The 27,272-nt window shown below is 40.3% G+C and overlaps 2 protein-coding genes across 5 annotated transcripts in view; one reads left to right on the top strand and one right to left on the bottom strand.

The window, feature by feature from the left end:
• The window catches only part of mest, a 32,235-nt gene extending 28,871 nt beyond the window's left edge, over positions 1 to 3,364 (bottom strand). The window contains exon 1 of the mRNA XM_033040079.1: positions 3,360 to 3,364. The gene's annotated coding sequence lies outside the window, so the exon portion shown is untranslated. The remainder of the gene's footprint in view (positions 1 to 3,359) is intronic.
• On the top strand, positions 298 to 20,196 carry cep41 (centrosomal protein 41). Of its 4 annotated transcripts, none has more exons than XM_033040077.1 (11): positions 298 to 442; positions 3,980 to 4,043; positions 6,443 to 6,490; positions 7,743 to 7,804; positions 8,431 to 8,497; positions 9,806 to 9,941; positions 10,724 to 10,890; positions 11,697 to 11,764; positions 14,209 to 14,323; positions 15,589 to 15,804; positions 20,025 to 20,196. In XM_033040077.1, the coding sequence occupies exons 1-11, from the start codon at positions 329 to 331 to the stop codon at positions 20,105 to 20,107; spliced, it is 1,140 nt and encodes a 379-aa protein (XP_032895968.1). In that variant the 5' UTR covers positions 298 to 328; the 3' UTR covers positions 20,108 to 20,196. The 4 variants fall into 4 exon arrangements, with proteins under 4 accessions (XP_032895968.1, XP_032895967.1, XP_032895966.1 ...); XM_033040076.1 differs by having other exon boundaries at positions 9,782 to 9,941; XM_033040075.1 differs by having other exon boundaries at positions 9,767 to 9,941.
• The last annotated feature ends 7,076 nt before the right edge of the window (positions 20,197 to 27,272 follow it).

Here is a 27,272-nt window from a genome sequence, read left to right as displayed (position 1 = left end):
CTGCATCTACTCAATTATTTTATAACCTCTATAAGATCAACCCTGATTCTTCTGCGCTCCGAGGAATTGAGTCTTAACCTGCTCAACCTCTCCCCATAGCTCAGCCCCTTGAGGAACAACAATTAATAATTATAATAGTTTTAGTCCGAATGACCCTTGTGGTGGACAGACTTGCCAAGAGTGTGGCAGGCGGCATGGTGGCCGTTACCAAGGCTACCGCCGCCTCCCTCCCTCCCTCCCCCAGCAACGGCTGCCCGCCTCACCTCGCAATATGCCGCCCTCTCATTGGCCGCTTTCAAAGACTCGGGCCAATGGGGGGACTGTTTGAATGTCGGCGACGGTTGCCGCTGCATCCAGTGGCGCGGCGATTGATTCAAGATTCATCGTCGTGGAGCCCACCGTTGTAAACATGTCACTGAGGAAGTCTATCGGCAATCCCGAGGTGAGTATGGGTGATAATTATGCTCAGACCCTCGCCTCGGAGTCCCGGCAGCCCCAGTGTGGCTGCGAGCGGACGCTTCCCCCCCGTGCTGGCGCCGCCCGTGACCCCATGTCTGGAGGGAGGGAGGGAAGATGGCACTTTGTCCGGGGTGGACATGGCAGCCGAGTGCTGGTCGCTCCCCTGCAGACCTGATATCGCTGCGGAACTCCCGACAAAAGATACTAGAGGAGCTCCTCCAGTATCTTTGCTCCCGACACCCGGCATCTCTTCCCCTGGCTCGAAGGGCCGAATAGCCTACTCTTGAACCTATTTCCTATGTTTCTAAGTAACAGTTAACTATGTCAACTGGGTTCCTTCTCTCTTTAGATGCTGCCTCACCCGCTGAGTTTCTCCAGCATTTTTTTGTCTACCTTGCCTTCTACCCCTGAACCCCTGGTTCGAGAAGGACTGCCACGTCCCTCCCCTACCCCCGGCATCTCATTCCCAGTAACAGCCCCTCCTTCTACCCCCATCAACTGGCTCTCCCCTTGAACCCCTGGTCAGTGAAGGGCTGCCACATCCCTACCCCCTGCATCTCCTGTTCATAAGTTCATTTATTGTCACATACACCAATTGGTGTAGTGAAATTCACTAGCCAGGTCAGTCATACAATTTAAGAAAGCAACAGACTCAAATAAACACGTTTTAACATAAACATCCATCACAGTTACTCCTACACATTCCTCACTGTGATGGAAGGCGAAAATAAAGTTCCAAGTCCTTACCTTGTTGTTCTTCCTCAGTCAGGGGCCTTGAGCCTCCCGTTGACAGAACGGTCTTGAGTCTGCCACATGCCACCTCGTCCCTGGGTGACAGGGACCCTCTCTCTACCCCATCAACCTACTCTAACCCTGAATCTCCAGTCAGTGAAGACCTGCCACATCCCACCACATCCAGCCCCAGTCATAAGCCGCCGGGCCCCCTCTCTACCTCCATCAACTGTCTCTATCCCTGAACCCCCAGTCACTGAAGGGCTGCCACGTCCCTCCCCTACCCCCAGCATCACATTCCGAGTTTAGAAACAAAAAGCTGGAGTAACTCAGCGGAAAAGGCAGCATCTCTGGAGTGAAGGAATGGGTGACGTTTCAGGTCGAGACCCTTCTTCAGACTTGTCGGGGATAAGGGAAACGAGAGATTTAGGCGGTGATGTGGAGAGATAAAGAACAATGAATGAAAGATGCAAAAAAACAAAAACAAAAAAAATTGTTCTTTATCTCACCACGTCACCCATTCCTTCTCTCCAGAGATGCTGCCTGTCCCGCTGAGTTACTCCAACTTTTTGTGTCTTTCTTCGGCTTAAACCAGCATCTGCAGTTCCTTATTACACATCTCATTCCTACAGCTCCACCCTTCTACCCCTATCAACAGGCTCTCCTCTTGAACCTCCAGTCAGTGAAGTACTGCCACTTCCCACCCCCTACCCCGGGCATCTCAGTCCCTGTGCCTGGGCCTCAACCTCCATCAACTGGCCCTACTCCTGAACCCCTGGTCAGTGAAGAGCTGTCACATCCCACCCCCAGTGTATCTGGTAACAGGGCTCCTCCCATTACCCTCATCAGCTGGCTCTACTCCTGAACCCTTGGTCAGTGAAGAGCTGCAATATCCCACCCCTACCCCCAGTACCTCCATCCCTGTGCCTGGGCTCCTCTCTCTACCCTCATTAACTGCCTCTCCCCCTGAACCCTCGGTTCATGAAGGGCTGGAACATCCCACATTCTACCCACCACATCCAGCCCCAGTCAACATCTGCAGGGCTGCTCTCTCTACCCACATCGACTGGCTTTACTTCCTGAACCCCTAGTCAATGAAGGGCTTCAAAATCCCACCCACAACCTGCAGCATTTCAACCTCGGTGATCAGTCTTGGGGGCCCCTCCCTCTGCTCCTTTCAACTCACTACCAAACCGTTGTCCTTCCCCTCCCAGACAGAGAAGGGCTGCAACATCCCACCCTCAACCCACACACTGAGCAGTTGCCCCCCTTGGTCAGTGAACATCCCACCCTCAACATCTGTAACATGCCATCTTCTACTCACAACATCCCACATTTTACCCACCAGTGACCAGCTGCAGGTTTCCTCCCTCTGCCCCTCTACACGTGAAACATTACCCCCACCCCCCCAGGGAAGGGAGGCAATATTCCACCCACAACAGACACCACTCCTAAACCATTGACCACTCCCCCCGACCCTCCAAGTCAGTGAAGGGCTGCAATCCAACACGCCCAGTTCCTGTGGTCAGTAGCCGGGCCCCCGTTCCTCATCGCCATCATTAGGCTTTACTCCTGAATGGTTCTCCCACCCACCCTTGTCAGTGAACATCCCACCTTCAACATCTGCAACACTGTCAACCACAGCCTCAGTGATCAGCCGTAGAGCCCATTTAACCTTTTTGTCACACCCTTTGCATCTCATCTTCCTGATGCTCTTGCTTATATCCTTCTAAGAAGACAGTGCTGGAGCAGCTCAGCACGTCAGGCAGCATCTCAGGAGAACATGGATATGTGACGTTTGAGCTACACCAGCATCTGCAGTTCCTTGTTTCTACCCACCTAGATAAAATTCACCTACAATCCGCCGCCCCCAAAGTCTTCAGCCTCTAGCCTTAACTCCTGTCGTCTCTCCCTTATTCAGTGACATCTCGTATCTCTGCTGTGCTCAGTAAAGATTTAAAAATTCTCTTTAAAGGCCTCAACAGTCTTCTCCCAGAACAGCCTGGTATATAAGTCATAAGGGCCTGGGAATTTGTGCATCTTTCAACCTTTAAGAACACATTGGTCCTAAACTCTCATTTTTGTCCCTTTTGAATGACATCTCACTAGTTGAATATAGACATTGCTGCAAGTAGCTGTTCCCAATCTGCTTTTGCTCAGGCCTTTACTTTGGTCTTCAACAGCAACATTTGCCATCCTTTTCAACCTTCACTCTTTAACCAGGTTAATCCTTGTCTCTTTATTCAGCCCATTCTACTCCAACTATACCTCTTCAAACTCCAGATATTACGCCTTAATCCATTTTATTCCCTGTATAGGCCAATGCTCTTACCCTTAACCTTTCACCCTCCTACTTTTTCACCATCCCTGCTTTTCTGTCTCCTCTTCACACCTCATTTCTTGTAGGCCTACATTTATCTCTTTACCTCCACTTCTTGTCTTTTCATGCCCCTTAATACACTTGTCACTACACATCTAACTTTCCAGGCCTTCCCAGCTCTTTTAGATTTTCATCCTTTGTCCTTGCGACCCCTTTCCTTGCCCCCTTCACCCTACTGCCCTCTCTCCCCTTTCCTCTGTACTTCAAGCCACTCCTTCCCTTGGACTTGCTTTCCCTTTCCCCAATTTCTTGCTCCCCCAGATCAAGGTTCTTTCTGTTCAGCTCTTCACCTGGACATTTAATTCCTTGTGATTTTATAATGTAGCCCAAAGTTCAGGCTTGTAGTCTAGTCTGTTTGTAGTTTTATTGTAATTATTTTTGACATTGTATCTTTTTCTCTCTCTTTAGTTTCTGAATAAAAGAGTTGTACCAAATCCGAAATACAGATATGTCCGAGCACGGATTGATACCGGTAAATTGACAGGAGTATTGTAATGATTTATAATCTTAAAACAATTAGCAACTAACATATAAACATAAATAGTTGCTGCAATAACAATATTTAATATGGCAAAAACATCCCCAAGATGCTACACAGAAGCTTTACCAAACAAATAAATATTGACATTAAGTCATTTAAGGGGATTTTGGGTCCTAAAATCAACAGCTGTAGGTTTCAAGAAAATCTTAAAGGACGGAAGAGAAACTAAAGAAGTTCAGGGAGGGATTTCCAGTGTGGAGTCTTGGTATCAGAAAACAACTGCCAATCCTGCAAAGATTAAAATTTTAGTTTTTTGAAGGTCCATAATTTTGGGGGCCAGGGATGTACAGGGACATAATGGAACAGAAGTAGATTACAGACATAGTGTGGGGGAAAAGCCATTGTAGTGTTCAACAGCAGATGGATGGTTGTTGGGAAGAAGCTGTTCCTGAACCTGGATATCACGATTTTTAGATCAACAGGACTGTGCTGGAATAATTAAGTCTGGTGTACCATAGGCATGTATGAGCTTTTTACCATCCTATGAGCTGAGGTAGGGGTGGGAAATTATAGAAAGGGAATTAGGTCATATTAGCAATGAGTTGGATCTGAGGTCCAAAACACATTTCTGGCTCAAATATGAATAAAGTTCAGAGATCGAAATAAAAAGAGAAAGTTCTGGAAATACTCAGTAGATCAAACAGCATATATGGAGGGATAGGGAGGCTTAACGTTTTGGGTTAATGATCAGACATCTGAAGATTTTTAAATAGATCTGAACAATTTTAGTCAGTTGAAGTGGGAGAGGGAGAAGAAGTTCAGTTAACCAGACAATGAAGAGAATTAAATAAAATCAAATGATGGAAATACTCTGCAGGCGAGGCAGCCTCTGTAGATGGATAAATTGAGTTAATGTTACAAATGTATTACCTTTTATGATATCCACAGTTTTTTTTATTGCTGAAGATAATGGATTCAAATGTCGTATATTTACTAGTTTTACCATGTTTCCATCTCTTTGATGGTGTTAGATTAAGGCGTTAGAGTAAGGCATGCATCAGTCAATTCCATCTACTTTTCACTATTTGGACAATGGGATTTATAATTCTCTTCGATGTGTATATTGATATTTTGCTTAACTGAAAAATGCTGACAATCCTCTGCAGGCACTTGGTGTGGAAGGTCTTGGCTTGTAGGCTCTTCCTGCTGTAAGCTTTCAGTATCTTGATTTGCACAGCAATAAGATGAGGATATTTCCATTTGAAAATTCCCAGCTTTGTTTTTACTCCAACTTGTTTGGATGCCTTGATGTTAGGTTGTATGATAAAGGGCAGATGGTCATTGCTAATTGCCTGACTTCCTCTCTGTGTCCCTGACATTTTGTTTGCTGGGTGAGATTTTAATGGCCAACTTGTTCTCTGGTGTGTATGATACTAAACTAATCAGAATCAAGAATTTTATTGTCATATATGTCCAGAAAACGGAACTATGAAATTCTTACTTGCAGCAGCACAACAGATATGAAGACATACTACTCTGTAAAACCCATAATAAAGAATAAGAAAAAAAGTTTAGTATATATATTCAAAAAACAAATAGACAATAATTGTGCGAAGTCAAAAATAATGTCCTCAAGTTTAGTTTAGATGAGAGATACAGCATGGAAACAGGCCCTTCAGCCCACCAAGTCCGCGCTGACTAGCGATCTGCGCATATTAACACTATCCTACACACACTAGGGACAATTTGCAATTTTTATCGAAGTCAGTTAACCTGGTTGCCTTTGGAGTGTGGGAAGAAACTGGAGCACCTAGAGAAAACTCACGGGGAAAACATACAACAACTGTCGTCTGGTTCGAACCCGGGTCTCTGGCGCTGTAGGGCAGCCCCTCTACCGCTTCACCACTGTGCCACCCGCGTATATATTTCAGAGTCTATTAGAGGTAGTGTTTAATAGTGTGATGCTTGTAGGCAATCTTATACTTGGTCTGTTCTGAAGAATATTTTGATATGGTTGACTCTAAGCTATAATCATCTGAATGTATGATTTCTCTTGTGTTTAGTTTAGAGATACAGCGCGGAAACGGGCCCTTCGGCCCACCGAGTCCGCGCTGATAAGTGATCTGCGCATATTAACACTATCCTACACACACTATGGACAATTTTTACATTTATCAAGCCAATTTACCTACATACCTGTACATCTTTGGAAGGTGGGAGGAAACCGAAGATCTCAGAGAAAACCCCCGTGGTCATGGGGAGAACGTACAAACTCCATACCGACAGCACCCGTAGTCGGGATCGAACCCAGATCTCCGGTGCTGCAAGCAATGTAAGGCAGTAACTCTACTGTTGCGCCACCGTGCCGTGATTTTATTTTTTTTTTGCAGGATATAGCCTTTCAAAGTACATGGAAAAAATTGAAGAGTTAAGAAAAAGTAAGTGATGATTTTCACCCCTTTCCCAAATTAATTCTTCTCAGATGTGAAATTGCTTAAGGTATAAAATATTGTACGAGGGGAAAAAAACTTGTTATCACGGGGGGTAATTGAGGTGAAAAGTACAGTTGCATTTTGGAGGAACCTGAGAACAAGCATATGAGAATATTCAAAGAAGGCTAGTAATATATTAACACAAAAATTGAACAGACTCAGATTGATCCCTAGTTAGAAGAACGAGAAGGAGGTTTTGAAGAGAGAGCAGAAGAGGTTTACCAGGATGTTGCCTGGATTGGAGCGTATTGGCTACAAGGAAACAATGGACAAATTTGGATCGGTTTCTCTGGAGTGCAAGAAGCTGAGGATCGATCTGATAGAACTATATAAAATTATGAGAGAAATAAATAATAGAGAGTCTTTTTTCCAAGCTTGGAAATGTCAAATACTCGCGGGCATAGGTTTAAGTTGACAAAGGGAACGTTTTAAAAGGAGATTTGCCAGTTTTTTTACACACAATGGTAGTTACCGAGAATGCATTGGCAGGGGACGTAATAGAAGCAGATACCATAGCAATGTTTAGACAGACACATGAAGAGACGGGTAAATAGAGGGACATGGATCATGCGCAGGCAGATGAGATTGGTTAGATGGCTTCAGGGTCAGCACAGACGTGTTCAAAGATGGGCTGTTCCTGTGCTGTACTGTTCTATGAGTGTAATATTTGTTAAATGCTGTTATATTTTCATAACATAACTTGAGGGGAAGAATTATGTAATAGTACCCGACAAGAAAGGCCATAACAATTTTCAAATGGCTTTCAGAGTTTCTTTTTTTTATTGCAGTGTTTGTTTGATGTCATGGATGTTTTCTCATGCTTGGAACTGGATTGATTGAGGGATTTTCAATAAATACTGTTAAACGGATCAGTGAAGTTGTATGGATCTCAAAGCTGACAGATGGTCAGAAATGGATTGGAAAACCACATTAGTGTATAATTGTGATTAAACGTCATTTTATCTAACTACTAGAAATATAACAGATGAAGTATTTTGGCTCTACTAAATATTTAACAATTGGCTCGGGTGTTCTAAATTTCTATAGTCCCGTGCAACACATGACATCTGGATTGTGGATGCTATCTGTTACACTTCGAAGATTGTATTAGGTCCAAAAGAAGATAATTTTGCAAATGTAGTTGTCTTAATATCTCGTACTTACACTCTTACAATTTTATCTCAATTGTTTTCAAAAGATTATAGATATAAAAGAGATGAATTATTCAAAAGATTGAAAGTCACAACATTTGCCCAATTGGTAAGTGCATTTTTAATCATGGGAGAGCAAGACACTTATATAATCTATGACTGGAGGATCGAGTCTCGATTTGAGTTTTCATTTGTATTTGAAATATATAATTGTATTTTCTAGAGGGACAACAATTTTTCTACAAGATTACATTAGTAATATTTGATATTATTGGCATCTACCTTTCATCCTGAATTTTATTGAGGGCGAATAAGTAAGGAAATGTGTTCTGAAACTGAATGTGACACTGACTAAAACCCTAACCTATTTATTTTAGACACGACATAGTTATTGTTCTGTTTCCTTAGAATTGTCAGGTGTAATTTAAGAAGGGATATCCTTCAGATCTCCACTCAAATCTGAATTAAACAGTACAAAATTAGGACTATTTTTTATAATTATAAATCTAATCTTCTTCCAAAGAAAGCTGTGAACCAGTCGAATTTCATTTTTGATTTATGATGTAGTCTGAATTCTAAATGAAACTTGTGGTCTACATGTGTAATATAATGCAAAACACACAACTTATTTCATCATTTGTAGCTATAAATATGAGTTTGAATTCATTTAAAAAATATATATATTTTTCAGAAAGTTTATTACAACATCTTAATTTACTTTTGTGATAAATCCAGGTGCTACAGGTGGCTTGCGTGAATGAACAGGATAATGGGATGTTTGAAGAACTGCACCGGGAGGAAGGTGTGTATAGATTATCAGTAGAATACAGAACTATCCACAAAATAATTTAATGAAATTTTGGCAATGACCTTTTTATGTTTCTTATTAGAGGAGGGCAGAATAATGGTTGATACATCCCATCTGTTAACCTTAGCTTTCTATTCATTACCAATTAGTAATCTGCTGTGAAATGCAAATATTGAAAGACATAATAGAAGCATGAGTAGACCATTTAAACCTTTACTCGTACTGCACCATTCAGTACGAGTAAGACGGATCATCTATTTAAGTTGTTTCCAGTATGTCAACCAGTATGTCTTTCTGTACCAATATATTACCCCAATCGCATGTGTTTTAATTTTGTACTCTAACTTCTTTTTGGGTCTGGAAGCCCAAATGCACCACAATGTGATTCTCCCAGTGTAGGAAAGAACTGCAAATGCTGATTTAAATCAAAGGTAGACACAAAATGCTAGAGTAACTCATCTATTTAAGTCTTCTGTTCCTGCATGCTCCCCATATTCCATGATTACTATAGAATTAAGAAGCGTATCTACCTCCATGAGCATATTTGATGAATTCAGCAAAAGCTTCTTCCCTATTAATATCAGACTCTTGATAATCTACCTCCCAAATGCTAAAAATGATTTTGAATCTTCCAATCTACCTTGTAGCTGTCAAAGTGACTTGGGTATCTGGGCAACCCCCTCACGGTTTTCAATCTTCCTTAGCTTTATGGTATCTACTCTGATCCTTGTGGCACACCACCTACCACTATTTGCCACCAGGAACAAGACCCCCTGTTTCCAGTATGTCAACCAGTGGTCTTTCTGTACCAATATATTACCCCAATTGCATGTGTTTTAATTTTGTACTCTAAATTCTTTTTGGGTCTGGAAGCCCAGATGCACCACAGTGAGTGATTCTCCCAGTGCAGGAAGGAACTGCAGATGCTGATTTAAATCAAAGGTAGACACAAAATGCTGGAGTAACTCAGCGGGACAGGCAGCATCTCTGGAGAGAAGGAATGGATGACGTTTCAGGTCGAGATCGTTCTTCAGACTGATGTCAAGGGAGTGGGCGGGACAGACATAGAATCTCTGTCTCTATCTCTGTCCCGCCCACTCCCTTGGCATTCGTCTGGTCTCGACCCAAAACATCACCCATTCCTTCTCTCCTGACATGCCGCCTGTCCCGCTGAGTTACTCTAGCATTTTGTGACTACCGAGTGATTCTCCCTCATGTATTCTACATGTTTTAATCTCCCATACTTTCTGCATTTGAATTCAGTGTTGTTCCCTTCAGATTTGAATTCTGTGGTCTCTGCAGCTGAGCCTGGGCTGAATACAATAAAGTCCTCTAATGAACAAAGTACAGTGGAGATTCTACGGAAATGTCCAGCTGATATAATAAGTAATGATGGGTCTGGTGAAAAACCATTTACGGCTCGTTCCACCCTCCAAAGGTAAGAATGGCTCTGCTGACAAAAGATCATGATTATAATTCTTTCTCTGTAACAGCATTAGTTGCACCGGGCTAAAAATTAGGTAAAAACTTTAAATTTGGATTTATAGTTTGGTTTAGCATATAATAAACTACTCTTTATTTTAAGAAAAAACTGTTTAATACTGGATTTAATTTGCAGGAAGGGATAGATTCCTTTGCTTTTCAACAAGAGACGTCATCGTGGTCAGTCCCACGTGATGCATTAAATTAATATTCTAATTTTTTGATGACTACCAAGAAAATCCATGTGTAAACATTAGATATATTATGACTATTTTTGAAAATTTGTGCAGTGTTCAAATTTGAAATTAAATCAGGATGGATCTATGTTGGGATATAGTTAAAAATTCATGTTGGATAGTACAAAATAAAACTGACTACATGTGTTATTCGTTGAATATGGGACTTTTCAGGACAGATTTAAAGAAAGCTGGACTTTGTATTTATTTAGCAAAATTTTATAGCTGATTTAGCTATAAAATTTCCAAGTTCCTGTTATAGGTGTTGACCTTTACTGGGCTAGAGGCCTGTGTACCTATTCTTATTTTATCTAATTGCTCAGTCTTCATCTGTGGATTTTGTGTAGATTTCTGAGAAATTTGTTACTTTATGCAAATTTCTCTTTTTTTATATTTCGACAATTATATTTTCTTTAAATTGGCCAATTCTGAATTATTATTTAATATTTGCATTGAAGTCTGATGATTTATGATTTGACCATTTTCATATTTCTCTCAAAAGTGTTATAAGTGGCGTTGGGGAAATAGAGCTGGAGAGAAAACAAAAAGAGATTCGCTCTAAGCCCTCTGAATGTCCTGAAAAAACAGATAGACCTTATCCTGACTGCCCTTTCCTACTATTGGATGTACGAGATCGTGATGCTTATGATCATTGTCATGTTATTGGAGGTAATGCATAAAGATATCAGTACAGTTGTCCAATTTCATTAATCATATTATTTTACAGTTAATAGTTTAGGAGCAATGTGATCTATGCTTCCTGTGATAGGTAAAGAATGTAAACAATTATCCTCATTTATCAGGTATTATTTAGCTACGTCCCACTTATGGAATCTGTCTTTTATTTTGCTCCCCGTTTGTTTGTGTTTTGGTAACACAATGTGTATTTATAGTGTTAGACATAGATCACGACTCCGCACATGGCATGAAATAAAGAATGTGGCACAAGGTCATACCCAATGCATTCGCACTTCTAACAAAGCTTTGTCTCCCTGCAGTACATTTCAGGAATCTGCGGTTGAAGGCTAATACATTTCGGACTAGATTAAAATTTGTGGGTGTTTTACCTCAATTTCATTTACTTCAAGCATCTGAAACTGCTTCAAATGCATAGCATTTGTACTGCAACCTCTTGCAGTAGCTGACAGAGACGTAGTATCATGTAAATATTTTGCCTTCAAGAAATTGGAATACATGAAATAGCAGTGTTGTTGGGATTCAGTTCTTTGTTACCTTGACTTTGCCCTATGGACCCATGCCCCATCCATGACTGACTTCATCATGAGGTTAAATAGCCCGCTGAAATTTTTTTTCTTGAATTGCATTTTTGTAGGTTGAGCAAGTGTGTTGCAAAACTGTGACATACATTTTGTGTGTATCATGCCAAAATCCAAAGGCTTTACTGTTATAAAGTAACATAGTTACTTAAAACTTCTCAGCCCATAGTGATTGTATTGTATTGTTTTTTCTTGCAGCCTACAATTTTCCTATAGCGACGTTATCTAGGACTATGAATCCTCACTCAAAGGAGATTCTGGAATATGTATCCTTTTACCAAATTGTGTTGTATAACAAATGTAAAGCACTTTGGCCAACGAGAGTTATTTTTTAAATGTGCTATATAAATAAATGTGACTTGACTTGACTTGTATAGTTAAATTAGTGGCCAGATTGCGAAGTTAGATTTTCATTAACAACTATGATAGTTTACCATTACCTTTTCTGAACGGCTGAGCCTTAATTGAACTGTGTTTTATTGACTTTCATGCTTGGTCTCGAACAATTTGGTAATTTCTTCCTTTCTGGTAGGGATAAAGATGGAATTACTTGAATGCAGTGTAAAACCGTATTATTTATGATTGGTACACAATACCAATGGTTTGATATGGATTGTCCTTACCAAAGTCTGAACAATCTAAGATCCAAAATAGCAGGATTACTCACAGCACAATTGCCCTTCCACACGAATCTCACCTTAAGAGGAAGTACTGCACCAATAAGAACATTTGCACTTTTGCCATCTCTTGTGATCATTGAATGAGATTCCAAGTTTATGCTTATTAGTCTAACAACATATGTTTTGCATTTTAATTTATTATTTAGGACCGAGATGAGAAAAACATTTTTCACACACAGAGTGGTGAATCTCTGGAATTCTCTGCCACAGAATGTAGTTGAGGCCAGTTCATTGGCTATATTTAAGAGGGAGTTAGATGTGGCCCTTGTGGCTAAAGGGATCAGGGGATATGGAGAGAAGGCAGGTACAGGATACTGAGTTGGATGATCAGCCATGATCATATTGAATGGCGGTGCAGGCTCGAAGGGCCGAATGGCCTACTCCTGCACCTATTTTCTATGTTTCTATGACTGCCTAAATTCTTTCAGTTGAAATTGTTATAGCCAACCAATGTTCATTTCATAAGTTTAAGGTACATTTAAACCTGGTAGCACAGATTAAAGGGCATTGAGCCACCCACCAAGATGAATGCAAGACTGTTCCGACTGTTCCAGTTGCAAAAGAATGGAAAGTTTTTTTTTCTGTCTGTCTGTTCTTTTTCCCTTTTTTATCTGACAATTAATCACCTTTAATGATCTATTTGAACCATGAACATCTAGTTCCAGCATTAGCAGTATAATGCTCCCATTCATTTTTTTCTAATCCCTTCCCACCACTAACAATTGGAAAATTATTATTTTTTAATTTCTATAATTGTTGTCAATTTATTTCTTTGGACATTAAAATCTGATCTTGAATCCAGCCATAACAAACATAGGTAGGCATTTTACATAATTTTGTGCTTCCTATCAATAATACTATCTGAATGGCAAGTTGTGGACAGTTTTATTTCATACTATAGCCCAACAGGAATGACATCTTCTTTATTCCATTTTAAAATGTAAAACATTGCAATCTTCACCTTATATATGTTATATTATTATGAAATTATTAAAATGCATTTGCATCTCATCCCTAATTTGAGGAAGGACATTCTTGCTATTGAGGGAGTGCAGCGGAGGTTTACAAGGTTAATTCCCGCAATGGCGGGACTATCATATGCTGAGAGAATGGAGCAGCTGTGCTTGTACACTCTGGAGTTTAGAAGGATGAGACAGGATCTTATTGAAACATATAAGATTGTTAAGGGTTTGGACACGCTAGAGGCAGGAAACATGTTCCCAATGTTGGGGGAGTCCAGAACCAGGGGCCACAGTTTAAGAATAAGGGGTAAGCCATTTAGAACGGAGATGAGGAAACACTTTTTCCTCACAAAGAGTTGTGAGTCTGTGGAATTCTCTGCCTCGGAGGGCGGTGGAGGCCGGTTCTCTGCATACATTCAAGAGAGAGCTAGATAGGGCTCTTAAAGATAGCGGAGTCAGGGGATATGGGGAGAAGGCAGGAACGGGATGCTGATTGGGGATGATCAGCCATGATCACATTGAATGGCGGTGCTGGCACGAAGGGCCGAATGGCCTACTCCTGCACCTATTGTCTATCTCATCCCACCTGAGTTGTTGGTGGTGGGATAGTTAACATTGGTACTCAAATAGCACTAGTGAAGCTATTGGTTCCCACCGGGGAATGGGAATGTTCTAGCAGCCTAAATTTGGCTGAACGTCATCTGTTATATTACAATGGTAGACAAAAATGCTGGAGAAACTCAGCGGGTGAGGCAGCATCTATGGAGCAAAGGAAATGGGCGATGTTTCGGGTCAAGACCCTTCTTCAGACATATTACAATGTTCTGTTAAATGAACTTCGAAAATTTGTGGTAGCTGAGGAGAGAAATTTGATTCAGAATGCAAAATAATCATATATAAGCTGTTCTTTTGACACCTACCTGCTTTCTCCCCTAAATGTTCACTCTTCACCCCCCCCCCCCCTCTCCTCTCCAACCTGGTTTGATTACAGCAGAAAGTAAATCAGTCAGTTGTTATGTTGCAGTAAATGATAATATTCAGTTTCTGTGCCTTAACAATTGCACTTAGAAAAATGCACCTGGGAAAATCATTCTTCTTTATGATGAAGACGAGCGAATAGCTAGCCTGGCTGCTACAACGTTGTGTGAGAGAGGTTTTGAGAATCTCTTCATGCTGTCAGGAGGTGAGTATGACTATTTCAGCATGGTGTAATAGAACTGTTGAATACACTTGAATATTAACAAAGCAAGGCAATGCATGTATTTTATGTGCCAGCAACCAAAATTAAATTTTACTTACAATTTCCTGCCTAAAATTTCCTGTCAAAATCCAAGTTATTAAATAAGTTGTAGGCATTGGCTGCATAAGTAACAGTTAAGCATCTCAGTACTCAATCACTGCAAACTCTAGGGGCTTTGTCGTAAGTTATCTGGGTTTAGTGGAGCATATCCCTATGGGAGAGATTTGCATACCAAAATGATTAAATAAAGCCTAACGTCATATATATCTTAGTAGGTTTGGTTTGGAGCACGGTGATATGTTTTAGCTTGTAAAATGTGCATTAAAACATGATGTGTATGTTGCTCACACAATATGAAAGTGTTGAAATTAGAAACAATTTCACATGGAAGGAGAAACAAAAGATCTAATCACAACGGTAAGATTCCATCAGTAGCAGGGGAAATGCTAAAAGATGTAAATCTAAACATTTTGAAAGCATTAGGAGAATTAGACAAAGTTAGTACAGGTACAGGAAAGGGAAATCATGCTTAACAAATCTGTGGGGATGTTTTCAGTATGTAACATGTAAAATATATGTGAGACGAAAAACAGATGGTTTTGTGAATGTTCAACATGAGTACATAATTAAAGAACGGAATTGGAGTTAATATGTTGGCACTGGTAGAGAATCATTTGGCAAATGGGGAACGGATTTGGAATGAATGGGTGTTTCTCCATGTGGCCGCAGTGATAAGTAGGGTCCTGCAGGGATCAGTGCTTGGGCCTCAAATATTTACAATACATAAAACATTTTGGATGAAAGAACTAAATGTAACATTTAAAGTCAGCAGACAACACAAAACTGTAGGGAAATGCAAGCTATGAGGAGGATGTGCAGAGACTCCCATGTGATGAAGCAAGTTCGGTGCATGGTCAAAAGCATGTCCAATATAGTACTATATGCATAAATGTGTAGAATAAATTAAGAGAGATATGGCCCAAACGCAAGCAAATGGGACTAGCTCAGGAGGCAAATTGGCAAGTCTGTTTCGGTGCTGTATAATTCTGGCTTTATGACTTTGTGTACAATCCAGGAGAGTTAAAAGAATGTTACTTTTTGCTAGGGGTGTTTTCTGTACTCTTCACATTTTTATAATGTTGAAATACTACTTGTGAATAAGTCTATAACTGCAGACTTCAATCATTATCATGTTAATGTCTTACTAGGTCTGAAAGTAGTTGCACAAATGTTCCCAGAAGGACTAACCACTGGTTCAATTCCACCATCGTGCCAACCTCCAGTTATCCCAATGCCTCATCAGAGGCGATCAACTGCTCAAGAACCACCATACCCTGCAGAAGATAAGTTCCGCTTCACTGAAGCTAATTTAAACAAGATCCGGCATTACCTGGATGAGATTCTAATACCATCCAATGTATCCAGTAAGGAAACCATAGAAAATTATTATAATGATATATTAATGTCTGATAGACCTATTTTGGTTAAATAATTCCCCCTAATCTTTCCAAGTCTTTTATAAGTGAAGTAAATAAATGCTTTTATGCACAAATGATGATAGAAGTTTGGAACTTTCTTTTGCAGAAGGAATGTTGATGCTGTACGATTTGTTAATATTAAATCTGAGCTCAATTACATTTTTGAGAGAGCGAGAGAGAGAGTGGGCTCACAGAATGGCCATGATCTCGTTCAATGCATAAATAAATTACTTTTCCTGCATATACAGTGGCTTGCAAAAGTATTCATACCCCTTGAACTTTTCCACATTTTGTCACGTTACAACCACAAATGTAAATTGGGATTATTATTGGGATTTTATGTGATAGACCAACACAAAGTGGCGCATAATTGTGAAGTGGAAGGAAAATGATACATGGTTTTCAAATTTTTTTACAAATAAAAAACTGAAAAGTGTGGTGTGCAAAAGTATTCAGCCCCCCTGAGTCAATACTTTGTAGAACCACCTTTCGCTGCAATTACAGCTGCAAGTCTTTTGGGGTATGTCTCTACCAGCTTTGCACATCTAGAGACTGAAATTTTTGCCCATTCTTCTTTGCAAAATAGCTCAAGCTCAGTCAGATTGGATGGAGAGCGTCTGTGAACAGCAATTTTCAAGTCTTGCCAGAGATTCTCAATTGGATTTAGGTCTGGACTTTGACTGGGCCATTCTAACACATGAATGTGCTTTGATCTAAACCATTCCATTGTAGCTCTGGCTGTATGTTTAGGGTCGTTGTCCTGCTGGAAGGTGAACCTCCGCCCCAGTCTCAAGTCTTTTGCAGACTCTAACAGGTTTTCTTCCAAGATTGCCCTGTATTTGGCTCCATCCATCTTCCCTGTCCCTGCTGAAGAAAAGCATCCCCACAGCATGATGCTGCCACCACCATGTTTCACAGTGGGGATGGTGTGTTCAGGGTGATGTGCAGTGTTAGTTTTCCGCCACGCATAGCGTTTTGCATTTAGGCCAAAAACTTCAATTTTGGTCTCATCTGACCAGAGCACCTTCCTCCACATGTTTGCTGTGTCCCCCACATGGCTTGTGGCAAACTGCAAACGGGATTTCTTATGGCTTTTTTTCAACAATGGCTTTCTTCTTGCCACTCTTCCATAAAGGCCCGATTTGTGGAGTGCACGACTAATAGTTGTCCTGTGGACAGATTCTCCCACCTGAGCTGCGTCTCTGATCAATGCTCTCCTTGCCCGGCCTGTCAGTTTAGGTGGACGGCCATGTCTTGGTAGGTTTGCAGTTGTGCCATACTCTTTCCATTTTCGGATGATGGATTGAACAGTGCTCCGTGAGATGTTCAAAGCTTGGGATATTTTTTTATAACCTAACCCTGCTTTAAACTTCTCCACAACTTTATCCCTGACCTGTCTGGTGTGTTCCTTGGGCTTCATGATGCTGTTTGTTCACTAATGTTCTCTAACAAACCTCTGAGGCCATCACAGAACAGCTGTATTTATACTGAGATTAGTTTACACACAAGTGGACTCTATTTACTAATTAGGTGACTTCTGAAGGCAATTGGTTCCACTGGATTTTATTTAGGGGTATCAGAGTAAAGGGGGCTGAATACTTTTGCACGCCACACTTTTCAGTTTTTTATTTGTAAAAAAATTTGAAAACTATGTGTCATTTTCCTTACACTTCACAATTATGCGCCACTTTGTGTTGGTCTATCAAATAAAATCCCAATAAAATACATTTACGTTTGTGGTTGTAACGTGACAAAATGTGGAAAAGTTCAAGGGGTATGAATACTTTTGCAAGCCACTGTATATCCCTAAAGATCGTCTGATGACATAGAGCTTTTGAAAGCATTTTCAGTTTTCAATAGTCCAAGATTGCCCTGTATTTGGCTCCTGATTGTCATTGTACATTGTCTTCTGATTTAGCACATTGTCTTCTGATTTAGAATATAGAATCCAGGCTGACATATCTATGTATTTCTAAAGGGGTCATTGATATTCGTCCATGTTAACTCTAAAGCCAACGTTCCTTTCAGGTGGATGTTAGAGTATAAAAGGGCTGTTTTATGAACATGAGATTGAATGCATCAAAAATATTTGATGCAGGGCCAGAAGAAGGGTCTCGACCCAAAACGTCAGCCACTCCTTCTCTCCAAAGATGTTGCATGTCCCGCTGAGTTACTCCTACTTTTTGTGTCTATCTAAAAGATATTTCAAACTCGACTTATTTTTAAATGGTTAATTTAGAAATATGAAATATCTGCCTTGGTCTCGAGAAGTATAGAGGATATTGCTAAAAATAAGTTCCAATTGATATGTTAGACAACAGCTCATTAACCCTTCAATCAAATACTTTATCTCTCTAATTTTCATAGTTCCATTCCTCATCAAATATTGACCTCCACTCCCACGTCCCTCTAATTTGTCTACTGTGCTCCTAAACTCTGTGTATCCAGCATGATTCAGAAGCGGAATGACAACCGGGGAAAAAAAACTCATAATTCCCCCTACCATTCTCCCTTAGCTGATTAAGAAAGCAGACTAGTTAGTAGACTAGTAAAACTTACCAGTGTAGTAAAGAGTGAGCACAGTGATGCAGATGGTAGAGCTGCTGCCTCAAAGCGGCCAGAGACCTAGGTTCAATCCTGACCTTGGTTGCTCTTTGTGTGGGGTTTACATGTTCTCCCTGTGTCCACATGGGTTTCCTCCAGGCAGTGGGATAATGTACACCAACCGTGAACGGGTGATCGATGGTCGACGTGGACTTCTTAATGGGCCGAATGGCCTGTTTCTGCATCTCTGAACGGAACTAAGCTAAACTAATTGCATGCTGGTGGTCTTTGCCGGAGGATTCGTGGCCTACCTCCCTTACAGGCCTCCGTGTCCTACCACCAAGCCAATTTTGTGACTATTGGCTTGCTCACGGGACCTTGTCGATAGCCTTACTAATGCCCACATAAACATTGTCTACATCCCTGCTCTCATCAATCCTCTTGGTCACCCGTTCAATTAACTCATTAAAATTCATGCAACCCTATTTCCATGTACAAAGTCCTGCTGACTATCCCAAATCAGTCCATGCCTTTCAGGCCTGCCAGACTGCAGTTCCCTGGCTTATCCTTGCTTAAATAAAGGCACAGTATTTACCTCGCCTGTGGCGAACAAAGATACAAAAATCTCTCCCAGGGTCCCAGCAATCTCTTCCCTTACAGCCCAAAACTTCCTATGATACACGTGCTCAGGCCCTAGTTCAAAACTTCCCTAACTTTGTAATGTTACGTTCCAGGATATCACTGCTTCCTCCCCTGAACTCGCTAACTTCCATGTCCTTCTCCACAGTAAAGGCAGACAAATAACGTAGTCACAAGTTTAAAATATGAAAGGAGGTAGCCAATTAGTATGTGGTAAGCTCCCATAAACTGTTGTAAGTGAACACCTAGATATTTCATTCAATTGTACTTAAAGGATTTATATTGATTGGAACAACGGGGAAATACCTTCTTTGTGAGTGTCAAGATATTTTTTACGTTCACCTGAAGACAGACAAGGCATAGATTTAAAATATTTTCTAATAGACAACCCCTCTTACAATTAAATACTTATTAAACACTGCTAGAATGCTGAATTAGATTTTGCTCCTCAATTTCTAGGATGGGATTTGAACTCTAAATCATCAGAGGAGAGAAAGCTGACTGCAAAAATGATGGCAAATCATAAAAAAAAAATATTGCATCTGTTTGGAACTTATTCTGTTTTTTCTGTACTTGCGCATCTTTTTAAAACTGTCAGTGAGTTTTCAAGTGGTAACATGTCTGGCAGTGGCTTTGATCATTTCTTTTTGAAGTTTTATTTTGGTAATTGTGTTGGTGGCTATGTCTGAGGAAGAATTAAGACACCTGTGCACAGGTCAAACTAATTTCAGTCCTAATCAGCCTCTAAACTCACTCTAACTTTTCCTACAATGTAATATTGCATTAAAGTGTATTTACATGATTGGATGTACCCATTTAACATGGTGACATTCCATATTTACCATGTTTACTGTTACACTAAATATGCTTATTGCAGACTAGGATTTGATTTAAGTGCTGTCCAATCTGAGATTTTTACAGCTTCATACTGCTTTGTAAAGAGTGGAGCTATTGTAATCCTTATTCATTTAATGTTTTTTTAGGCAACTTCAGCCGCCATTTCATCTTCAAGAACACAGCTGAAGACATCTGGCAGCTATGCCTCTTCTGTTGCTGGTTCCATTAGTGCTCGATCGCGGGCAAACAGTATACAAAATAAGCCATGGAAATAAGATGCAGAATATAATTTATTCAATTGTTTTAAATCTGATTCTTGTTTTTACTATCAGCTGCTATCGTGCTATGTCTCTAAAGAACATACATGATTGACATTCGGTTGCAAAAATTAAACTGGCGCAATATCAATTAGTGAACACTGTTGATAACAATAGCACATATGTTGTAGAAAGTGAAAACATTATGATATTCAATATCATAAGATTTAAACTATGTATTTAATTTATAACATTCAACTCCACAAAAAGCAGAAGAAAAACATTAAAGCAGAAGTAGGGAATTACTGTTCAGCACCATGTAAAAGGAACATAGTAATCATGTGTTACAAAGCACCAAGGCCTTAAAAACACACAAATTCTCAATATTGCTACATTTTGGCAAAAGCAATGCATTTCGCATGTAATTCATACCATTGAGAATGATTGTATTTTTTGCCCTATGGCTTCAGAGGACTACAGAAAATGCTCTTGGTAATGGATACGTGTGCTGCTTTGAATCATTGGCTCTAAGAGCTTGTCATTCCTCCTACACTCTTCCCCCCCCCCCCCCCCCCCCCCCCCCCCCCCCCCCCCCCCCACTGCCACAACTAAGCAATTAGAGAATACAGAGTTTCCCACTGTACTTCTGGTAAAATATTTTCAATAAAGGGAGGATTTTGTTCTGTGTGCTATGGGGGGGAGGGATCTTTGGGAACCTCATCCATCAATTATATGTCTCCGAGTTATCCATGACCCTGTACTGATTTTCTTGTAAGTTTCTTGTCTAGATTCCTGTCAATCTGGCAACCGATTTACATGTACAGAGAGTACAAATAGGCTAGTTTATTTTAACTGTCCCCAAAGGAGTTCTTGAAATCCATTTAAAATAGTTGGCTATTCTAAACATAAGGGCACATTTTGCACAACTTTAATTTTTACAAACAAACAATTGTGGAGGAACATCTGGATAAAATTCTATTGTAATTGTGTAACTACGTGATTCTTTGCTATATTGCTCTGTGGTTGTTTCAATGGGAGAATGTTGAGACAAGTCGGTGATCAATTATCATTTATCTTCCTTGTTTATGCACCGGTTGCATTATTTTTTTAAATGGAAGATGTAATTTTGAAGAACAGAAGACTGGTATTAGCAGCACATACATTGGCGATATAATAAATAAATGCTGATGTCAGTGTGCTCCTTCCCGTACACAGCTTCACATTCTTCTGATGTTTATACTCGAATATATGATTAACACTGAAGTTGCCTGCACTTTCTGTCTCTGTTCTACATGAGCCTGGGACTGGAAAGGCTAGCTGAAATTATGAAGACAGATTTTCACCCTGCATGCTTGTCTTCAGCAAACCAATCATTTTAATAATGTCTAAAAGTGTTGAAAGGCAAATGAGCACAAGAGTTGTAAATGTGTACACTACTTTTGGATGTAAAGGTTATAAATCAGGCTGTGTTTTGTCCAGCTGGGAATGGTCTTGCATAACCTCAGTCATGACTTTGGTGACTCATTGGCATGACAAAATGCTATTGATGTTTTCTATCTTTTGTGTATGTTTGCAAAGTTATCCTTACCAGCAATTACACTCAGACTCAGAAGAAAGTCAGAAATACAAGTCCTCAATGATTTATAAAACTAGCACATGGTATTAAAATCAGAAGAGAATTTAGAAGCAAGAAACTATTTTGAAATGTTTATAGAGCCCAATGGTGTTAACACTGTCAAGCTTTCTAAAGTGTGGTATTATTCTGGTGGTGGAAGGAGTGAATGCTGGCATTGGTGAGTAATGTGTCATACAAATGGGCTGCTTTGCCTGGAACAGTGAGTTTCTTTAGTCTTGTTAGAACTGCACTCATCCAGAAAAAAAGGAAAGTAACTAATGCATTTCTTACTTGTGCCTTGCCATTTACATCCAGTAGGTGGACACTGCCTTCATTGAGAGTGTGGGTGTACATTATATCTCTTCCCTTTTTAGTTAATTGTGCACTACAGAATCGGATGTGACAGCACGATGGACTTTCAATCTGAATTTTATCAGCGACCTTCATTACGCTATGTCAAGAGGTTTTTCCACCATAATCAGAATGTGGAGCAGATCGGAGAGTCATAAAAGCTGCACAATTTATTTTCAGAAGGACATGGTATCCCTCGTATTTTACTCTTGTTTCTTGGATCGGTGAAAGCTAGTTGGATGATTGTGACTTGTGGACACATCAAGTGCTGTCGTTTTAGGTTTGAAAGTGAAAAATCTATATTTTTAAATAAAATGTTTTAAATTATGAAATGTTTGCATGGCTATTTAATGACCTTTTTGTGTTTTTGAGGTCAGGTTTTAATTCTAACTGTTATAGCCCAGTAACTTCAGAGTTATTGCGTTTCATTTTGCTGCATATCTCGTATGTGTATGTGACGAATAAACTTGACTTGACTCTATTAAGAGAACCAGATGGTCTCTTGCCAAGGGTGATTTGTTCACTTGGCTCTATTAGGAAATTTAATCACAGTGTGATATTGAAACAGCCAATCTCTCCTGAATTGTGGTATTGATGCTGTTACTGGCCTGCATAATCCAAGCTGGAGACCATTTAAAAATTATCCAAGTGTGTGCTTCAATGTGCCACAGTGCTAATATGGGAATTTGATCAGTGTGGGCATTAAATACAGGGGGTTAGAGGTGCTACATTGTGCCTCCAATATTTGTGGTGGTTCATGTAAGTTTAAAGTAGTGAGTATTTAAAATGTTGTTTCATGTTTATTGACTTGGTTTACTTTTGTTCTGAAATTAACTGAAAGGTAGGTATAAGTAAGTCAAGCTAAATATGAAATGAATATAAACTTCAGCTGATTCAATATATAAAATGGGGTTCATAAGGAAAGCAATTAAATTGATGTGTTATCACTGCAAACTATGGTGAAGTCTAATGGGAGTCCCAGTACTACAAGAACTGTTTGCATCTTGATGAACTTCAGCTCAGAATTGTTGGCTTGGAGTCTGAACTTCAGTATTGCATCAGATAAACCAAAATATCCCTTGCTCCAAGAGGCAATCGCACTTTGACTAGGTAACAACCTGTATTTGGACTGGGATAAGAATAAAAGCATGTTGCTGAAATCACAGGACGATTCAAGATGCGAATGATCTTGTTTCAAAAAACAGAAAATAATAAAGGTGGGATTAAGGAGTAGGTCACTGGCATCCTAACAGTGGGAACCCCCTTCCTCAGGCACTTTCCCCTGCAACCGCAGGAGATGCAACATTTGTCCCTATACCTCCCCCCTCAACTCTGTCTACGGACCCTGACAGTCTTTTCAGGTGAAGCAGAGGTTCACTTGCACCTTCTCCAACTTCATCTACGGTATCCGCTGTTTCAGGTGTGGACTCCTATATATTGGCGAGACCAATCGCAGGCTCGGCGATCGTTTCATTGAACACCTCCGCTCAGTCCACCTAAACCTACCGGTTGCTCAGCACTCTTAAGTCCCCCTCCCACTCCCAATCTGACCTTTCCATCCTGGGCCTCCGTTGTCAGTGCAAATTGGAAGAAAAGCACCTCGTATTTCGCTTGGGTAGCTTACACCCCAGCGGTATCAACATTGACTTCTCTAACTTCAAGTAACCCTGCTACCTCTCTCTCTCTCCATCCCTCCCCTTCCCAGTTCTCTGACCAATCTTACTGTTTCCGACTACATTTTATGTGTTTGCTTTGTTGTTAGCTTCTTCCAACTAACAATGACTTATTCTACATCTTCCTTGATCTCCAACCCCTGTGTCCTATTTTCCCACTTCACTTCCTTATCTATGTATCTCCCTCTCCCCTGACATTAGTCTGAAGATGGGTCTCGACCCGAAACGTCACCCATTCCTTCTCTCCAGAGATGACGCCTGTCCCACTGAGTTAATCCAACATTTTGTGTCTATCTTCCTCAGATAGACACAGAATGCTGGAGTAACTCAGCGGGACGGGCAACATCTCTGGAGAGATGGAACGAGTGACGTTTCGGGTTGAGGCCCTTCTTCAGATCTTCGGTTTAAACCAGCATCTGCAGTTCCTACACATCCTTCCTCAAATATGGTGCCCAAAATTGCTCACAAAATTCCAAATGCGACCTGATCAGCGCCATAGAGTCTCAGCATTACATCCCTGTTTTTGTATTCTAGCAATCTTGAAATAATTGCTAGTATTATGATTGCTTTCTTTAACACCCATTCGACTTGCAGATTAACTTTTTGGGAATCCTGCATCAGCACTCCCAAGTCCCTTTGCACCTCCGATTTTTGGATTCTCTCCCCATTTAGAAAATAGTCTACACTTTTATTCCTACTACAAAAATGCATGACTGCATACTTTGCTACACTATATTCCATCTGCCCACTCTCCCAACCTGTCCAAGTCCTTCTGCAGCGTCCGTGCTTTCTCTGCACTACCTGCCCCATCACCTATTTTCGTATCATCTGCAAACTTGGCCACAAATCCCCTCATCCAAATCATTAATGTACAACGTGAAGAGTAGCGGCCCCAGCACCAATCCCCGTGGAACTCCACCAGTGACTAGCGGAGTTCCACAGATCATGCAAAATTTCTTAGATTCTGGAATTGTCCCAACAGATTTTAAGGGAACAAATGCAATACTGCTTCTATAAAAGGAGGCAGAAAATAATATTACACCATATTAACAAATCTTGTAGGCCGCAGAGTGGCACAATCCATTATTAGGAATGTAACAAGAGCATTTAAATCATGCAGATTGAGGCAATGTTAACATTAAAAAGGATATTGGGATAATGAATCTATTAACTATTTTAAAGATGCAACCAGAACGGGTAAAAGCAGAAACCAGTGGCGGTACTATATCTGGCTATTTAAAAGGCATTTGATTAGAGTGTTACAAAACAAGTACCAACTCTTGGTGTTGGAGGTAAGGTATCAGTGTGGATAGAATAATGCCTAAAAGATGGGGAAAATATGTAATGTTCAGATTGGTAGATTGCTGACGATACCAAGCTTGATGAGAAAATGAGATTAGGGAGAAATTGGAGATTTTGCAAATGGATACAGGTTCAATGAGTGGACTAAAACGTGGTAGTTGGAATGTAATTATGAGAAACCAAGAGGCTATTCACTTTGGAAGGATGAATAGGAAAACATATTTTCAAAACACGTGAGAACAGTAAATATTGTAGTCGAAAAAAATCAAAGGAATCTGGTTTAAGAAATGCAGGGAAATAACTGTCCAGATACAGCAACCAATAAGAAAGGTTTGCCATAAGGTTGGAGTATAAGAGCAAGAGGCTTTGCTGAGATTATACAGATAAGGTCACATTTGGAGTAATGTCTGCAGTGTTTGTATTTAAGCGAAACACACTAGTATTCTGACAAATGAGATGATCCCATTTAATATAATGGATAGTTTCTGAGACTGATTGATAGGAGGAAATAGAATTTCAGCATCAATCCTATCAGAAACCCTAAAATCAGCAGTTGTTGTCTGTCCAAGAGATTGAAAGGACCTATAATTACTTGAAGTTCCTAATCTTGGATTATTGTGGGTGCTGAGCTGAGACTTACTGATTCCTTTCATGCCAAAAATTAAAAAGATTTGGGGACTGAATGTGAAAGTGTTACTTCCACAAAGAAGCCAACAATAGTATGATACTTTTTTCCCATTATTTACACCATCAGTTATCTGTATCAGCATAAAATTAGACCTATGTCATGAAAACAAAAGTCTCTCTCCAGAGTTTAATTTGCCACTTTGTTATTTCATGATTTCTCTGATACGCACGGCAATTAGGCTAAAAAGACCATGCTGCACACAAAGTTATGCCCCTGTCCCACTTAGGAAACCTGAACGAAAACCTCTGGAGACTTTGCGCCCCACCCAAGCTTTCCGTGCGGTTCCCGGAGGTTTTTGTCAGTCTCCCTACCTGCTTCCACTACCTGCAACCTCCAGCAACCACCTGCAACCTCCGGGAACTGCACGGAAACCTTGGGTTTCCAGAGGTTTCTGTTCAGGTTTCCTAAGTGGGACAGGGGCATAAGATTCCAGAGGCATCACAAACACCTTTAGCGTGTTACCATGTCTGTATAGGGTGATTTCACGAAAGGTCACTGGAGCATAGATCCTCACCCACGTGACCGCAAAATCCAACTGAGGTACAAGCGTCACTTCCGGTACATGTTAGTGATGCTGAAAACGCGCACTTTCACACCCGTTAAAAACCGCGAAAACGGCCCGTTTTTGAGCTGTAAATAACTGTGCCAGTCGGGGTGACCGTGAGACACAGTTATCTAACTTTACAGTCCAGAAGATAGATAAAAACGAAGGTAAATACAAGAGGGAGCTGAAGGGGCAAAAACAGCGGAAGTGGTTAGCGGACATTCGCCGTGGAGATATAAAGATCGAAAATATCGGGAATTATCGCGTTTGCTCGCTGCATTTCATCAAAAGTAAGGCATTATTGACGTTTTATCTTTATTCATTTGTTATATGAAAAGTTTTAAAAGTGAAAAATCCGTCAGTAAAATTGCAAAATCGCCCATGGTTCTCAGGTGGGTTTTAACATGCAAAATGAAAACGCTTCTGAAGCTACATTTACCATTTAAATAATCGTAAACTATCAATGAGTTTTGAAATAAATCTTACTCAGATGCAAGCTAAGGAATGGGATAATTGTCAGTTTTCATTTTAAATGGTAAATGTAGCTTCAGAAGCGTTTTAATTTTGCATGTTAAAACCCACCTGAGAACCATGGGCGATTTTGCAATTTTACTGACGGATTTTTCACTTTTAAAACTTTTCATATAACAAATGAATAAAGATAAAACGTCAATAATGCCTTACTTTTGATGAAATGCAGCGAGCAAACGCGATAATTCCCGATATTTTCGATCTTTATATCTCCATGGCGAATGTCCGCTAACCACTTCCGCTGTTTTTGCCCCTTCAGCTCCCTCTTGTATTTACCTTCGTTTTTATCTATCTTCTGGACTGTAAAGTTAGATAACTGTGTCTCACGGTCACCCCGACTGGCACAGTTATTTACAGCTCAAAAACGGGCCGTTTTCACGGTTTTTAACGGGTGTGAAAGTGCGCGTTTTCAGCATCACTAACATGTACCGGA

Source organism: Amblyraja radiata, chromosome 21 (assembly GCF_010909765.2).
Source record: "Amblyraja radiata isolate CabotCenter1 chromosome 21, sAmbRad1.1.pri, whole genome shotgun sequence".
NCBI lineage: Eukaryota > Metazoa > Chordata > Chondrichthyes > Rajiformes > Rajidae > Amblyraja > Amblyraja radiata.
This window is presented reverse-complemented; position numbering and strand designations above follow the sequence as displayed.

Bases quoted from the DNA above. Each gene is read 5' to 3' on its own strand.
- cep41 (XM_033040075.1), top strand. From the start codon at position 329: ATGTCGGCGACGGTTGCCGCTGCATCCAGTGGCGCGGCGATTGATTCA. The intron at 8,498-9,766 runs GTGTGTATAGAT...ATTTGAATTCAG, and splicing joins AGAACTGCACCGGGAGGAAG to TGTTGTTCCCTTCAGATTTG. The intron at 11,765-14,208 runs GTATCCTTTTAC...AATTGCACTTAG, and splicing joins CAAAGGAGATTCTGGAATAT to AAAAATGCACCTGGGAAAAT.